This window comes from Microcaecilia unicolor, chromosome 1 (genome assembly GCF_901765095.1).
Source record: "Microcaecilia unicolor chromosome 1, aMicUni1.1, whole genome shotgun sequence".
NCBI lineage: Eukaryota > Metazoa > Chordata > Amphibia > Gymnophiona > Siphonopidae > Microcaecilia > Microcaecilia unicolor.
Genome location: NC_044031.1, coordinates 498,871,258 through 498,890,005, shown reverse-complemented (window position 1 = coordinate 498,890,005; position 18,748 = coordinate 498,871,258). Strand labels below are relative to the sequence as shown.

The 18,748-nt window shown below is 42.8% G+C and overlaps 1 protein-coding gene across 2 annotated transcripts in view; it reads left to right on the top strand.

The window, feature by feature from the left end:
* Positions 1-18,748, top strand: part of TOX (thymocyte selection associated high mobility group box) — a 525,928-nt gene that overhangs the window by 495,798 nt on the left and 11,382 nt on the right. Inside the window, exon 8 of one of the 2 annotated variants that reach the window (XM_030214796.1) lies at positions 8,694-8,845. In XM_030214796.1, coding sequence (XP_030070656.1) covers positions 8,694-8,845 — 152 coding nt within the window. Of the gene's footprint in view, positions 1-8,693; positions 8,850-18,748 lie in introns of those variants that run through there. The other variant, XM_030214802.1, reaches the window with a different exon arrangement.

The window sequence follows — 18,748 nt, the reverse complement described above, 5'->3', positions numbered from 1 at the left end:
GGGTGGAGAGAGTCATTGGTGGCGGTGGGGGCTCGGCGGTGGGGGCTCGGCGGCGGGGGGGGGGGCTAAAATGTGCCCCCTCCCTCTGGCTCTGGCCCCCCCTACCGCCGGAGTCCAGATACGCCCCTGCTTAGAAGGGAGGGGCTGGAACAGAACATCCTTGCTTCTCTGGAATCTGAAAAGGAATGATGAAACTGTGTACAAAGCCAGTGGTTCCACAACCTGTCCTGGGGGATCCCCAGCCAATCAGGTTTTCAGGATATCCACAATAAATCTTTTTGAGCAGTTTGTTTTTTCTAGCAAAAAAGGTGCCAGTACTCAAATGCCAGGCCATCCTTCAGGGGTGTGGTGATCACTGAAGGACCCACCCCACAATAGCCAGGCCCTCTGCAACTAGTCACATAATCTATGACAAGGCAGAATTGGTGTGTAGGGCCTGAGCTCTTTCATTAAAAGTTGGGGACCATGGGTCAATTTTAGCAGACAATGGAAAAGGTGCCGGTACTCAGTACCCCCTCAAAAAAAGCCCTGTTGAGAGAGATTTGCATAACCTGCCTCTACTTCATGCAAACCTGTCTCATGAATATTCATTGTTGATATCCTGAAAACTTGACTGGCTGGGGTGCCTCCAGGACAGATTTAAGAACCACTGTTCTAGGCCATTCCCCCAGAAACTGAGACCTGATTCTAAATGGGAAATTGTGCAGTTTTGTTATACATAAATTAATTAAGAATGATTAGATATAGCTTCCATAAAAATACAGTCTATTTTGTGTGCATTTTGTTTATTTCGTATATTTCCTTTTGCGATTGTTTTATCCAGTCATAGTGTAAGTTTGCATTCTTTTAACAACAGCACTATTAATATAGCAGAACCCATTATGGAATAATTTGAGCAATCACTTTCTGAGTATCAAGATAGGGCAATTTTCAAAGGCCTTTATTTGGGTATTTACCCAGGTATTATAACCAGATTGGAAATCATGCTCTCTAAAGATGTCTGTAGCATGTGTAGTGACAGCAGTGTTTACAAGGGACTTTCCTGTGGGTGTGTTGAGTTTACAGGAGTAAACAGCGTGGCCCTGATATTCAGCCGTCAGAAATTTAATGCTGGGCCATGTCTGGACACCTGCATTGAATTTCCGGGTTGGCAGAGCCAGCTAACGCATAGCTGATTAAGTGTCATATTCAGCACTTAGGGGCTGCGCTAGTGTTTATAGCTTGTGGTAAAAATCAGTTGGCGGTAAATGCTGAGACACCCAGCATCTCAGCGTTTACTGCCAGCTGATTTTTACCGTGAACTAAAAACACTAGCGCAGCTTTGTAAAAAAAAAAAAAAAACCTTAACCGGCTATGGTGCAACTCATAAAGATAGGACTGACTTTTATGTGGTCCTATTTTTGCAGTTACCCTGACCAGTAAAGTGTTAAATATCGACACTTAGGGCCCCTTTTACCAAGCTGCGGCAAAAGTGGGCCAGCGCTGGCATTGGCGCATGATTTACACACGCGCCAAGGCCCCCTTTTACCACAGCTGTGAAAGGGAAGTCTTGTCTTCCTACAGCAAATGGCTGGACGGCAAATAAAGCACTTGCTGCACGGCCATTGGGGGGGGGGAGGCCTTACCACCACCCATTGAGGTGGCGGTAAGGGCTCCTGCGTTAACCCAGCGGTAACCGGGCAGCACACGGCACTGCCTGATTACCGCCAGGTACACTCCAGTGCTACAAAAATAAATAAACCTTTTTAGCGCTGGAAATGACAGCATGCTAGGGGTGGGTAGCAGGGGCGTAGCCAGACCTCAAGGTTGGGGGGGGCCAGAACCCGAGGTTGGGGGCACATTTTGAGTGCCACCCCACTTCCCCACTGCCACGCCTCACCTTCTTGCCCCTCCCACCGACTTGTCTCCCCTCGACTCCTCGCCAACAAATACCTTTACAGGCAGGGGTCCCCAACCCCAGCCAGCCAAAGCCTTCTTCAGCGCCGTTCGCTGCCTGCCCCCTGCTCTTCTTTCTTCTTGCTCCTCCTGTGCATGCTCAGCTTCAGCATGCACAGGAGGAGCAAGAAGAAAGAAGAGCAGGGGGCAAGCAGCGAATGCGGCTGCGCCGGAGACCGGCGCTGAAGAAGGCTTCAGCTGGCGGGGGTTGGGGACCAAACCAGGGGCCCGGATGATATTTGTGGGGGCCCAGGCCCCCGTGGCCCCCCCCCCCATAGCTACGCCCCTGGTGGGTAGTACTGTACAGCTTAGTAAAAGGAGCCATTAACCAGCCAAATGCTAACTCCGCACCAGAATGTCCCCAAAATAGCCAGTCTTCATTTCCTTGCTTACTGGTTATTTTCAGGAACACCAATTGGTTAAGTGCCGCTGAAAATTAGAAGTGATTTAGCCAGCAGGAGCCATTTCTGACCAGTCAAATCATTTTGAATATCGACCTTCCTTTGTACAGATAATAAGTGTAGAACAGGAAGACTCCTTCAGTGCCATGCTTTTCACTTGCTAATTTTCAAAGGACCCCCTTAGCTAGGCAGATGAGGACACTTTTCAAAGAGACCACTGAATCAGTATAATTAGCTTTGAAAATTGCCTTCTTAATTAAGTTGTAGGGGTACTTACTTTCAACAAATGTATAGTAAGTAATACTTCATAGTTTGGCAACAATAATAACACACACCCCCCTCCCCAAAAATATATTAAAACCTACCCAGGAAACTCCTTTTATTTGTCCAGATTAATTCTTTTCTTGGCTGCACCAAGCCTCAGAATGAGGTCAAGAAAAAAATCATTAATGTCTGTCAACTTCTTTTATAACCTTAAGGGAAAAAAATCTTTGTATGATATCACACAGACAGATTTTCAATTTCCTTCTGTAATAAACAGATGCTTTAGGATTTGGATGCAATTTAAAGGTTTTAAAAAAATCACATTGAGATTGATGAATAAATCAGTTGTGAAGACAAAAACATTGATGCCTGTTGAAAATACCTCTCCAGACAGGCAGGAAATGAAATTAGTTCATGGTAAAGTGTGGAGATGAGGATCGCTGTTCAGTTCTGCTGCAGGCTTTTTCAAAACTCGCTACAGTGGCAGAGTGAAATGGCTAGGGCAACAGAAATCTAATTAAAGACCAAATGTCCCATCTGACATCAAATTAATCTTTATCAAGTTCTCAATTTTTATTTCAGTCTGGCATAAGAAAATGAAATTTTAAATTCTAGGCATGTTGCACAACAGTTGGTGGTTTTCTCTGGAGCATTACAATGCAAAACATTTAGCATTGTTTAATTAGGCCCTCTAAATGCTTGTTTTTGTAAACATTTGGGGTTTTTAAAACATTTTTGCATTGTTTAAGGACTTATATAGATAATTCACAAATATTTACTAACAAGCTGTGTTCAAACTCTTCTCTTCATATACTGGATAAACTTGAAAAAGCTAAAATAAGTTTGGGTTGTTTTATGTTCCAAGATCTGTACATTAAGGAAACCTTAATTTGGTATCTGTATACAGGTTTCTGCACTTTGTCATGTTTTTTAAAGATATTTACATTCTCATGTCATTAGGTTTAAGCAACTGGTTGCTCGTGTATATACATTTTCCACTAAGTAAAGTGGAATTGTATACGCTTCCTTCAGCTAGATAAAATGAGAGCATTGCCTTGCCACTGCTCTCTAAACTTGAGCAATCATCTTTCTAGCAGAAAAAGGAAGTTGTATTTCCTTGGTTGTGTGACTCCAGGGATCTCTAAAAACAGACTGCCATGAGTATTAGGAAATTTCAAGCACTTTTGTAGCATTGATATTGACTGCCATGGTTTGGTATCTCAGTCGGATGTAAGAAAAGCAAGAAGTCACAGATTAAATAGAAAACTGGGTGCTTGGATTAATAAACCAGGGACATCTTCATAATTATACACAGAAAAACTTTTATTAGCGCACCTGAAAATTCACGAAGCAACTTACAACTGGCATGTAACAAGTGGCAAGAGGAAAACAGAGGCACATGACCAAGGACACTGTGGGACTGCCTAAATTGTTTTCCCAAAGCAGTTATCAGATACTTTCTCTGCCCCTAGTTTTCACTTGGGCAATGGATGAGTAAGGGACCCTTTTACTGTGCTGCGTTAGATAGAAACGCATGCCTAACACAACATAAAAAGGCATACCACATGCTAAAAAAATATATTTTTTTACGGGGGCATGTCATTGGCAGACAGTGGGCATTACTGCGCTAAGGGGGGATTCTATATATGGCGCCTAAAAAATCCGCACGGAAAACATTTCCACCTAAGCATATTCTATAAGCGGTACCTAGATTTAGGTGTGGAATAGAGAATAAGCTTAGTTGATATCCCAGCACCTAAAACAACGCACATCAATTCACAACAGCGAAAACATGGTGTAAATCCCAGCATGTAGATTTATGTGCACTGGGCCATATTCTATAACTACATGCATAAATTTCAGAACGCCCATGGAACGCCCATTTCCCCACCCATAACCACACCCCTTTTCCCATGCACACTTTAGAACCTAGGCACTCTGCATTACAGAATACGCATAGCGAGTTTGCGTGTAAATTCTAATTATTGCCAATTAGTACTCATTATTGCTTGTTAAGTGCTGTTAACAACGCTGAGTAGGCCAATTAAATTATGCATGTTGTTACAGAATACACGTAGATTTCAGCAAAGATCTCTAGGCGCGCTATATAGAATCGAGGGGTAAACGGTTAGTGCAGCTACATTAGTGTACAAAATGGGCAGCAGTAAGTGCTCATATGGTAATTTATTTCACAGCCACATGCTAATGACAAAATTGGCACATGAACATTAATAGAAAAAAATAGAAAATCATCCATTTTACGGTTGCGGTAGAAAGGGCCTCAGCATATGGGAAAAACCTGTGGAAGGGCATGGTAAGGCCACTTTTTACCACAGCTTAGTAAAAGGACCCTTAAGTGACTTGCCCAGGGACCCAAAAAGCCATAATGGGAATTGAACCCAGTGCCCAAAGAAAAGAACATGAAACTACAGTTGCATTTCAAGCCACACATAGCTGGATGGGAGAAAAAGACCTCAGAAACCTTTGCAGAGATTAATAATGAAATATCTCAGCAGATTATGCTTATTGTTTCTTTCACTGATTGTTATTTTTTTTTAAAAAAAAACTCCCAGAGTCAGCTTTTATATAATCTTTCAAGTGCTCAAATTCCTACACACACTGTACAGTATATTCCTATTAAGTGCAATTTAAATCTTGATTCCAGTTCTAAATTTTTCTTATCATATAATCTGTGCTGGGTACAAAAACTGTCAATATGGAGCTGTGACTACTTAACTTTATACCTTATGGGGCCACCATTTCAGGCTTCTTCAGAGGTATGAGCTCAACTCCTTCATTTTTTAAAACATTTTCATTGAACTGGCATGTTCCCAGAAACCAGCCTCTTTTTTATAGCAGCATAGTAAAAGGACCCCTAAGTGACTTGCCCAAGGTCACAAGAAGCCAACTTGGGAACTGAACCCAGTACCCCCAGGTTCTCAGCCCACTATTCTAATCATTAGACTGCACCTCCACTCTTATTAATGCCTTCATTTACACTTAACATATAGTACTAACATCATGAGCGCAATTGATATAGCTCTTCCTTTGCAAGTTATTGGATATACTTCTTGCAATATACAGTGCACTCCATTTAAGTGCACGTCGGATAAGCGCATGCTCTGTTTAACTGCATGCCATACTTGGGTCCCGTTTTTGGCACCATCAATTTCTATGAGGGCAAACTTCGGTTTAGCGTATCACTGATAAGTGCAAGATTCGCTTATATGCATGGTTTAAGACTGGTCCTCTGCAGGAAAGACTCCGCATCAGCGCATGAATGGAATATGGAAGCCGATTGGCACGTGACAAAGAGGTGATTAATTTGAAATCTCATTGGTTACCTGCCACTGGCGGTAACCAATGAGAGTTAAATTGTTAGAATAAGCACACGCACAGAATATGGAAGCTGATTTGCACATGACAAAGGGGCGATAAATTTCAAATCTCATTGATTACCTGCCACAGGTGGTAACCAATGAGAGTTAATTTGTTAGAATAAGTGAAAGAAAGTTGTTAGAGTGTACGTACAATGGAGTCATCATCGTCGTCGTCGTCGCACAACTGTAAGACTTTAACACTGGCTGAACGAATAGAAGTTCTTAAAAAATTAGAAAACAAACAAAGTCAAGCATCTATTGCTAAAGAATATGGGGTCAATCCCAGTCAAATTTCACGTATCTTGAAGCAGAAAGATTAGCTTCTGGAAGACTGGCAAAACAATACTAATCTACACAGGAAACGTAAACGGGCGGGAAAAGCTGAGGATGTAGAAGATGCTCTTCTTCGGTGGTTTTCTCAAGTCAGGAGCAGACAGTTTCCTGACAGAGGCCCACTGCTTATGGAGAAAGCTAATCAGCTAGCTGAAAGTCTTGGACTAACTGAATTCAAAGCCACTGTTGGATGGTTGGAAAGATGAAAGGAGAGGAACAACATAAAATTCAAGAAACAACATGGTGAAAAACAAGACGCTGATGACTTTGGTGCTGAAAATTGGGTGTTTCAGTTCTTCCTACCATCTTGAACGAGTTTGCACCGCGTGACATTTTCAATGCTGACGAAACTGGTCTCTACTGGTGAGCGATTCCTGATGGAACACTTGCATTCAAAGAAGCCGAAACTACAGGAAGTAAAACGTCAAAGGACTGACTGACGATCCTCCTTTGCTGCAATTTGGATGGGAGTGAGAAGTTGGAACCACTCGTCATTGGAAAGAGCAAACAGCCCCGTTGCTTCAAGAATGTTAAGCGACTTCCTGTGTCATATGAGGCTAACGCAAATTCATGGATGACTGGGGAAATTTGGAAGCAGTGGCTAAAGAAGTTAGACACTAGAATGCGGGCACAAAAGCGTCAGATTTTGCTGCTTTGTGATAATTGTGGTGCACACAGTGATGATGTCAGGCTGTCTAATGCCAAGGTGGTCTTCCTGCCACCAAACACTATCTCTCTGATTCAACCAATGGATCAGGGCATAATAGCCAATTTCAAAAAACATTATCGGGCTCTTGTGCTATGTCGTCTGATGAGCATTATGGATGACCAGACTGGCAAAGATAAACATTCTGTTGAACTGGCTCATAATCTATCACTGTTGGATTCCCAACATATGCAAAAAGAAGCCTGGAATCATGTTACACAGGCAACCATTGTGAACTGCTACAAGCGGGCAAGCTTTGTTAAGGATGTGGAGAGGGACGAAACAGATGCAGCTGTTGCAAATGCGTCAGATGAACAGGCTATTGACATCCTGGCCGGTGTTACTGAAGAGGAGTTTCATCACTACGTAGCTGTTGATTACAATCTACAAACAGCTGCCGACAGCACTGATGTTAAGATATGTGCCTACATGCAGGCAACGGCTGATGATGAAACAGATGATGAAATGAGCAGCGAGGCACATGCTTACAAAATTCAACAACCTCCTGTCAGCTTTGCAAGAGCGCTGGAGAGTCTCAACACCGTGCGGGCCTATCTGGAGGCCACTGGATGTTTTTACTGTCTGGCAGATGTAGTCTATGGAACTCACAGACACAATAGTGTACAGAGGACTATGACTGATTACTTCAAGTAAGCCTAACATCAGTTAACGGAGACTGTATATTGTATGTATAATAAACAGTACATGTGCTTATCAGATTTCAAGCATCTTTGGGTCACTACGGAGACTGTATACGGTACATATAATAAATAGTACATATGTTTATCAGATTTCAAGCTTCTTTGGGTCACTATGGAGACTGTATACTGTACATATAATAAGCAGTACATGTGTTTATCAGATTTTGAGCTTCTTTGGGTCACAACAGTTAAGTGCACGCTCCGGTTAACTGCATGTATTTCTTTGGTCCCAGACCCTTGCACTTAAGTGGATTGCACTGTATATAATATGTGCTTGGTATGTTTTGTACTTTCTTTGTTTTCAGATACAGTAATAAGCAGTTTAGAACTTTTCAGGGTAGCAACTGTTTAAGAAGCTGGACTTGAATTTTGGGCTGGTTGAGAAAGAACAACTGCAAATAAAAGCAGAAGCAGATGGTCCTTTTGTGATTGAATGAAGGGAAAGGGTTTAGAGAACAATATATGAATAGGTGTAGTCAAATAAAATACTCAGCCACCTGCTGCCTGCGTCTTTCAAAAAGATTCTGTTGCATATTCTAGGGATTAACTATCAGTGTATGCTTCGGTTTAATCAAAATGCTAGCAGGAAGGGACAAACAGACTGTGTCTACGCTGATTGAGCTGTCCTCAGGTCTCACATTGTTTCGATAATATGTTTCTTAGCTTCAAAATTGTCTTGTTTTTTCCAAAATGTTTAAATCACAGGAAAGGCAGGAACACTTTGCTCCTCAACATTTTAAAGCCTTTATTTGTCACAAAGGGACCTCTGTTTTCCAAAGCCTTTTCTTTCCCCTCACAAAGTTATAGGATCCAATGACACCTTTTGAAAATTAGGCCGCAAGAATCAGACAGCAGCACTGTATCTTGTACGTGCCAAAACGGAGGGTTAAGCAATGTACTGCATGTTGAATGACTTTATGGATGATGATATAGATGGTGATTGTATATTTTGCTGTCTTGATTTGTCCTTCAGGGATTTACTCTTCAGCAAGAATACCAGAATCTTATCAACCCGACATCCACAGCTGCACAGGTTGTTACCCAAGCAATGGAGTATGTTCGTTCAGGGTGCAGAAATCCTCCAGCACAGACTGTGGACTGGAATAATGAGTACTGCAATAATGGGTGAGTAGTCAGTGAATGCCACCTTGTGCTGAGCTGTGTACATGACACAAGTGGATGGCTGCAGGAGGATAGAGAATCACACAAAATAGTCACGGTCCCTCACTATGGGGTTTTTTTTTTCCAAAACTGTGGTAAGCAGTAATGAGTGCTTACCACAGCTAAAAATGCCTTACCGCGGGGTGCACTCAGGCGGTAATTTTGGCATCTGTGCGTGCTTCCCATGCGTTAACAAATAGATTTTATTTTGTAGTGGTTCGGAAAGCAGGCGTGTACTGCCGTTATATTGCTCCATGGTGCGACCGCACCTGGAGTATTGTGTTCCATTCTGGTCGCCTCATCTCAAAAAAGATATAAAGGAATTGGAGAAGGTACAGAGAAGGGCGACAAAAATGATAAAAGGGATGGGACAACTACCCTATGAGGAGAGGTTAAGATGGCTAGGACTCTTTAGCCTGAAGAAAAGACGGCTAAGGGGTGATATGATAGAAGTTTACAAGATAATGAGTGGGGTAGAGCGGACAGATGTGAAGCATTTGTTTACACTTTCTAACAATAATAGAACTAGGGGACACAAGATGAAATTAGCATGTGGTAGGTTTAAAACGAATCGGAGAAAGTTTTGCTTTACTCAGCGTGTAGTAAGACTCTGGAACTCATTGCCGGAGAAGGTAGTGACAGCAGCTGGCCTTGCTGAGTTTAAAGGGGGTCTGGACAGATTCCTGAAGGAAAGGTCCATTGATCGTTATTAAATTTGGGGGGTTTGCCAGGTTCTTGGGGCCTGGATTGGCCGCTGTCGGAGACAGAGTGCTGGGCTTGATGGACCTTTGGTCTTTTCCCAGCGTGGCAGTGCTTATGTGCTTATGCACTAATCAGTTAAGCGCAGCTATATCACCGTGTACTAACCGATTACCAAGTGGTTAGCACATAACCCCTTACGACCTACAAAATAGGTGGCGGTAGAGGCTCACACGCTAATAGCCACGCGCTAATGTTCCCATTAATTTAAAAAAAAAATAGAAAACTTGGCCATTTTACCTATGTGGTAAAAATGGTGCTAGCACGCAGGAATGACCCACGTAAGCATGCGCTAAGGCCACTTTTTACCACAGTATGGCAAAAGGGCCCCTATTTGAGGGAAGGATATTGATTGCTAATGGTGGCATCAGCTTTCTTTTTCTTTCTAAACAGCAAGATTTTTATACGAGCGCAGTATTATCTCAAGGTGGACAAATTATGGGCCCTGTTCACTAAGCTGTGCTGTAGGCGCACTAGCATTTATAGCACGCTAAAAATTACCGCATGCTAATGCTAGAAACACCCATAGGAATGTATGGATGTCTCTAGCATTAGAACGCACCAAATTTTACTGTGCACTAAAATCGCTAGCGCACCTTAGTAAACAGGGCACTATATAAGGCAATCACAAAACCTGATAGTGACTCAAGAAGTTACTGTTTTGATTGAGTGGAAACTGTTCGATTAAAAATCAGAAATAAATGAAAAATAAAATAAAAAAGCTAATAGAATCTGACACTATCAGCTATGTTGTGGATGGAACAGAAACTGCAATCCCTCTGCTTTACCTGTGGCTGACAGCATTGCAAGTATAATGCACACACACAAGATAAAATGAGAGGAACTGAGCATGCTTAGATTGGGGATATACAAATCCCTAGATTTGGATTTAATTATTCTCCTGTCCAAACTCAAGCATATGGCAAATTATATTTCAGCCCAGAGGGCTTACAGTCTTCGGACAAGATTTACTGAAGTGTGCTACTACATTAACATGCACTAATGCTGTTAATGCACATTACTAGTAAATAGCTGTCTGTGACTGAGTATACAGGAAGCTACCATCCCCCTTAAACATACTCCCTCACAGGGTCACCTTAAAAGGCCTGAGAACATAGGAACATAAGCATTGCCATACTGGAACAGGCCGAAGGTCCATCAAGCCTACTATCTTGTTTCTAACGGTAGTCCATCCAGGTCACAAGGACCTGGCAAGATCCCAGAACAGTAAAACAGATTGTATGCTGCCTATCCTTGAAATAAGCAGTGGATTTTCTCAAGCCCATCTTAAAAATGACTTATGGACTTTTATTTTAGGACATCATCCAAACCTTTTTTTAAACCCTGCTAAGCTAACTGATTTTACCACATTCTCTGGCAATGAATTCCAGAGTTTAACTACATGTTGAGGGAAGAAATATTTTCTCCATTTTGTTTTAAATTTACTACTTAGCAGCCTTATTGCGTGCCCCCTAGTTCTATTATTTTTGGAACGAGTACACAAGCAATTTGTGTCTACTGATTCCACTCCACTCAGTATTTTATAGACCTCTATCATATCTCCCCTCAGCTGAAGAGCCCTAGTCACTTTTACCTTTCCTCATAGGAAAGTCATTCTATCCCCTTTATCATTTTCATTGCCCTTCTCTGTACCTTTTCTAATTCTGCTTTTTTTTTTTTTTTGAGATGTGGTAACCAGAATTGCACACAGTATTCGAGGTGCAGTCGCACCATGGAGCGATGCAAAGGCATTATTATAGTCTCATTTTTGTTTTACATTCCTTTCCTATTAAGCTTATCCAGGAGGTCATGGTTCAGCCAAAGAAAATTAAAACCCAGGGCTGGCAAAAAACAGGGTTACCCAAAGCAGGAAGGAGCAGACCTCCAGAGTACTCCCAAAAAGTTTACATTTGAAGGACCAAAAGAGTAGCCATGAAGTAGAAAAAGCTTTGCAAAGTTTCTTCACATTGTGGTTCTTCTGTGGTCTGATAGGAATCAGGCCCTTTGTTTTGTTTGCTACTTAACTTTAAGCTACTTTATGTATACTCCTGCGTTAACAGACTAAAAAGGCAGATGCTCCAAACCCGACAGCAAAAGCTCATAACGCGGACAAATGCAGAAACATAGTGAAGCAATGATATATAAGCTTAATTCTTGCTAATAAACCAAAAGTAGGGGGAGGAACATGCTTGGCACTTGAGTACAAAGGTTTTGCAGTAAGCATGGCTCTTGTGCGCATGTCCAGACAAAAACACCAGAAATGCAAACACACGTAGGCACTGTTCTTCTGCACCTGTAAATATGAGCCTTTCAAAAATTGTTTGCACTTACATTTTGTAAAGGCTCATATTTAAGTGCAGGACAACAGGCACCAATGTGTGCTTTCATTTTCAGTTTTGCTCGGACTCACACACGTTTGTTCCTCATTACAGCACTTAAAACTTGCATGGGCTCCTTTCCCTCACAAAAGAGGACAAAACCCGCAGTTTAATGTGCAAAATTGACACGGAATCTTCTCCTGAAATCCTTGAACGCCTATTCAATAAAAGCTGCTCTCCTAAATTTATGTTCCTAAGGGACCTTTTTACTAAGCTGCTTTAGGTGCTAACATGCTCCTAATGTGGCTTAAAATGGAAAGGCTAAAGAGGTTAGGGCTCTTCAGCTTGGAAAAGAGATGACTGAGGGGAGATATGATTCAGGTCTAAAAAATACTGAGTGGTGAAGAACGAGTAAAAGTGAATCGATTTGATACTCATTCCAAAAGTACAAAGACTAGGGAACACTCAAGGAAGTTACATGGAAATAATTTAAAATAAAAGGAAATATTTTTGTATTCAACGAATAGTTAAGCTCTGGAACTCGTTGCCAGAGGATGTGGTAACCGCTGTTAGCATATCTGGGTTTAAAAAAGGTTTGGACAAGTTCCTGGAGGAAAAGCCAGTAGTCTGCTATTGAGACAGACATGGGGAAGCCACTACTTACCCTGGGATTGGTAGGATGGAATGATGCCATGATTTGGGTTTCTGCCAGGTACTTGTGACCTGGATTGGCCACTGTAGGAAACAGGATACTGGGCTAGATGGACCATTGGTCTGACCCAGTATGGCTATTCTTATGTTCTTATGTTTTTATGTGCGCAGGTGTCCTGTAGTGTGTACCAAATGTGCATGAACTAACTGCACTAAAATATTTTAATTTTTTTTTTTTTTTAGGGGGATGTCTGGGGGCAGAAAGTGGGAAATCTGTGCTAATCAGTTAGTGCAGCTACATTACCTCTCGGATAACTAGCAAAAGAATAGTACATGAACTCTTACCTCCTACAAAATGGGTGGTGGAAAGTGCATACTTGCTCTTTTTTTTTCTTTTTTTTTTGTAACGACTGCATGCTAATGGCAACATTAGTGCATGGCAATTAATACAGAAAATATAAAAAGCCCTTTTTATAGCTGTGGTAAAAATGTCCTTAAGGCACGAGAAAAACCCACACAAAGATGCGCTAAGGTCATTTTTTAATGCAGTTTAGTTCAAGGGCCCCTAAGTTAGGGTAAGTTAGGCTCCTAGAAGTAAGTGTTATTTTCAGCCACATTTAGAAGCCTAAGGGGCCCTTTGACTGAACAGCAGTAAAAAGCGGCCTTAGCGCACCCTGACGTGTGTCATTCCCATGTGCTAAGGCCAATTTTACTACTAGGGTAAAATGGCTGATTTTCTGGATTTCTCAATAATGGCCATGTGTGAATGTTCACATTAGTGTGTGACCATTAGTGCAGGAGTCCCTACTGCCACCTTTTTTGTAGGCAGTAGTGTCTCACATGCTAAACCTGTGCTAATAGGTTAGTGCACGGCAATGTAGCTGCACTATCAAATTAGCACAGAAGATGCCGACTATCTGCCCCCAGATATGCTCCCTGCTCCAAAATATATATATATATATATTTTAGCACATAGGTAGCACGTGCACATGGCAAAATTAGTGCAGAATGCCTTGGTGTGCCCAGCGCAGGGGCGTAGCCAGACCAGCGGGAGGAGGGTCCAGAGCCCAAGGTGAAGGGGCACATTTTAGCCCCCCCCCCCCCGCCACCACTACCACCAACTTTGACCCCCCCCTCCCCCCCGCCGACAACCCTTTCGACCCCCCCCCTCCCGCCGCCAACCATTCCCATGCCATTGCCTACCTTTGCTGGCGGGGGAACCCAATCCCCACCAGCCAAGGTCCTCTTCTTCCCGTGCAAGGCTTTGTTCTGTTTCTAACGTCCTGCACGTCAGACTCACAGAAACAGAACTAAGCCTTGCAGATCAGCCAGTGCAGGACGTCAGGCTCACAGAAACAGAACGAAGCCTTGCAGATCAGCCAGCAAACGCTGAAACAGAACGAAACCTTGCGCGGGAAGAAGAGGACCTCGATTGGCGGGGGCTGGGGCCCCCTGCCAGCAAAGGTAGCCCACAGCAACAACGGGGGAGGGTTGGCAGCAGGAGGGGGGTCGAGAGGGTCGTCAGCAGGGGGGTCCAGGGCCAAACCTACGGGGGCCCAGGCCCCCGTGGCCCCATGTAGCTACACCACTGGCCCAGCGGTACACCATTTTTTGCTGTGGTAAGCACTCATTAGTGCTTACAGCATCTTTGTAAAAGGACCCTTAAGTTTTCAACTGAAAATTCATCTAATTTTAGGAGCTCAAAAGTTATTGGCCAGATTCTATATAAGGCGCCTAAAAAAATCTGTGCAGTAAACATGTCTAGATTTAGGCGCAGTATATAGACTACGCTTAGTTGATATCCCAGTTCCTAAAACTGCGTGCCTCCATTTGCACCAATGAAAACATGACGTAAATCCCGTATTCTATAACTACACGCATAAATTTGGGAACACCCATGGAACGCCCATTTCCCCACCCATATCCGTGCCGCTTTTGAACTGCGCATATTAGAATTTAGGTGCAGGTCACTGATTTTCAATAATTGGCAATTCACTGATTGGCAATAATTAGAATTTACGCACACAACTTGCTAATACACTTAGCAAGTTGTGTGCGTAAATTCTAATTATTGCCAATTAGTGCTCATTATTGCTTGTTAAGTGCTGTTATCAATGCTGATTAGCTTGTTAAGCCAATTATGCTATGTGCGTTGTTATAGAATATGCCTGGATTTCAGCGCGGATCTCTAGGCACGCTATATAGAATCTGGCAGTATGCGTATAAATTTAGGACTGGGCCAAGTGTTTGCTTTTTTTGTTTGCCTGGTTGTATTTGTATGCTGTTTTCCCTCTCTTCTGTGACTGTATAAATTTAGGACTGCCATTCATTTGGCTAGATTTATGAGCCTAGTGTTGAAAATCAGTGCTAAACTCCTAAATTTTTCCCCACCCTAAATTTGTCTCTATTGCCATCCACTTTTTATGCTCCTAAATTTGAAATTTGAGGTCGATATTCAAAAGGATATAACCGGGCAGGAGAGGTTGAATATGTCCACTATATACAGTGGTGGAAATAAGTATTTGATCCCTTGCTGATTTTGTAAGTTTGCCCACTGACAAAGACATGAGCAGCCCATAATTGAAGGGTAGGTTATTGGTAACAGTGAGAGATAGCACATCACAAATTAAATCCGGAAAATCACATTGTGGAAAGTATATGAATTTATTTGCATTCTGCAGAGGGAAATAAGTATTTAATCCCTCTGGCAAACAAGACCTAATACTTGGTGGCAAAACCCTTGTTGGCAAGCACAGCGGTCAGTCGTCTTCTGTAGTTGATGATGAGGTTTGCACACATGTCAGGAGGAATTTTGGTCCACTCCTCTTTGCAGATCATCTCTAAATCATTAAGAGTTCTGGGCTGTCGCTTGGCAACTCGCAGCTTCAGCTCCCTCCATAAGTTTTCAATGGGATTAAGGTCTGGTGACTGGCTAGGCCACTCCATGACCCTAATGTGCTTCTTCCTGAGCCACTCCTTTGTTGCCTTGGCTGTATGTTTTGGGTCATTGTCGTGCTGGAAGACCCAGCCACGACCCATTTTTAAGGCCCTGGCGGAGGGAAGGAGGTTGTCACTCAGAATTGTACGGTACATGGCCCCATCCATTCTCCCATTGATGTGGTGAAGTAGTCCTGTGCCCTTAGCAGAGAAACACCCCCAAAACATAACATTTCCACCTCCATGCTTGACAGTGGGGACGGTGTTCTTTGGGTCATAGGCAGCATTTCTCTTCCTCCAAACACGGCGAGTTGAGTTCATGCCAAAGAGCTCAATTTTTGTCTCATCTGACCACAGCACCTTCTCCCAATCACTCTCGGCATCATCCAGGTGTTCACTGGCAAACTTCAGACGGGCCGTCACATGTGCCTTCCGGAGCAGGGGGACCTTGCGAGCACTGCAGGATTGCAATCCGTTATGTCGTAATGTGTTACCAATGGTTTTCGTGGTGACAGTGGTCCCAGCTGCCTTGAGATCATTGACAAGTTCCCCCCTTGTAGTTGTAGGCTGATTTCTAACCTTCCTCATGATCAAGGATACCCCACGAGGTGAGATTTTGCGTGGAGCCCCAGATCTTTGTCGATTGACAGTCATTTTGTACTTCTTCCATTTTCTTACTATGGCACCAACAGTTGTCTCCTTCTCGCCCAGCGTCTTACTGATGGTTTTGTAGCCCATTCCAGCCTTGTGCAGGTGTATGATCTTGTCCCTGACATCCTTAGACAGCTCCTTGCTCTTGGCCATTTTGTAGAGGTTAGAGTCTGACTGATTCACTGAGTCTGTGGACAGGTGTCTTTCATACAGGTGACCATTGCCGACAGCTGTCTGTCATGCAGGTAACGAGTTGATTTGGAGCATCTACCTGGTCTGTAGGGGCCAGATCTCTTACTGGTTGGTGGGGGATCAAATACTTATTTCCCTCTGCAGAATGCAAATAAATTCATATACTTTCCACAATGTGATTTTCCGGATTTAATTTGTGATGTGCTATCTCTCACTGTTACCAATAACCTACCCTTCAATTATGGGCTGCTCATGTCTTTGTCAGTGGGCAAACTTACAAAATCAGCAAGGGATCAAATACTTATTTCCACCACTGTAGCTATCTTCTAACTGGCTAGGTTAAGGTTGGGTTTGGGATGGAGTTAGGGTGGAGCGGTAACTTAGCTAGCTAGCGGTGGGTTTCGGCCCACTAACCAGCTAAGAGGCCCTTTTACTAAGGTGCGTAGGCACCTAAATGTGTCCAATGTGCATCAATTTAGAACTACCGCCCGGCTACCACATGTCTTGGGTGGTAATTCCATTTTTTACACGTGTCCGATATGTGCGGTAGAAACTATTTTTTATATTCTACCACGTGGCACTAACTGAACGGTAATCAGCAGTATATGCGTGTTGATGCTTACTGCCCAGTTAGCGTGTGAGACCTTACTGCCAAGTCAATGGGTGGCGGTACGGTTTCAGGCCGAAAATGGATGCACGCTCTTTTTAATTTTGCCGCACATCCATTTTCGGCCACAAAAAAAGGCCTTTTTTTACAGACGTGCTGAAAAATGGACCAGCATGCGTACAAAACACGAGCTTACACCAGCGCAGGCCATTTTTCGGCACACCTTAGTAAAAGGGCCCCTACGTAACCTTATAAAATTAAAACAGCAAAACAGCTGTCTTAACCTTATTCAGAAAGTTAACAGGGCACCAGTCTGACTTTTGGGTGGTGCTCGTTTAACCTCTGAGTCAGCACATATACCCAGATATTCAGTGCTAGAATCCACTCATGCCCCGGCACTGAATATCTGGGGTTACTTCAGCCTGTGACTGGGACCGGCTTATCAGACACTTACCGTCATAGGCTGAATATTGACACCCCCCCCCCCCCCCCCTTTTGAGTATAAAGCCATGCACTCGGCCACAGTAACTAGGCCAATTTAGGAGCATCACCCTCAAAGTTAGGAGCATAAATCCTTTGACTATCAAACCAATCCACTCTTTTCTTTACAGACTTCAGATAATCTGAATAAATAAATGTACTTGTAATTAATTTGTTCTACAACTCAGTCGTTTTTCCATAACATTCCTCTCTGTGACTTTACTTTCTCTTTTTATCATTTTAATCTTTCTACCACCTAGGGTTTTTACACGTTTGCAGCAAAGGAATTTTGTGAATTTTATAATATATTTTTACAATCACAATAACTTACTGATTAAGTACAATTCAGAAATCATATATACATTCTTGTAGCATGCTAGGGGCCTTGCCACTGGTGCTCAGTGCTTGTAGATAACTTGTGATATTCACATATAATCCCCTTGATATTCAGCTGGCGGCAGGCAGCGTGGTTAGCTGCCGCCACCAGCACCAGCTGGATAGTCAATGCCAGGCCGTATCTGTTGATTGGCATTGAATAACCAGTTTCAGTTTTGACCTCGGCAACTTAACTGGTTAAGCTGAGATTCAGCGCTAATCGGATAAGTGCTTAAGCGGTTAAAAATAGGCCTGCTGTTTATGCCTTAGCCAGCTGGTGCTGAATATTTGTGCTTAACCAGCTAAGTTGCGCGGCATAACTGTTAGTAGCTAGCCGCTAAGGGCTAATATTCAGCAGAAATAGCCAGCTGTCTCATGCTAAATATTAGCAGGTAGCCGTCTAAGCGCTATTAAACCATCCAGGGGCCATTCCTGGCCGATTAAATAGCACTGAATATTGGGCCCAATGTATCTATAATTAGAACAAGTGTGTGAAAGTGCAGAATCATGTAGCGCTAATACACCAGTGAAAAATGGATTATTAATAATATCCAGTTGCAGGCCAAAGAATTGTCATCCAGTTCTGAAACCCTCCTTTTTTCTAGTTTCTGAAATCATAACTTATATTAGGACACTTAACAGTAAAACACCCTTTTCTAGGGAAAAATAGGCAGTGGGTCACTGAAAGCCTACTATCAACCTCCTTTTTCTCTCTGTGATTACAGAGGTGGAACCATAAAGCATCAAAGTACAAGTCATGTATTTTTAAATTGTATCAAATGAAGATTTCAAAAATAGGTCAAACATTTTCATTCAAATGACTCTGACACAAATACCCTCTCCAGAAAGTACCAATGTAGAGGAAATATAGAGCAATCTACAGTAATAATGTTCCAC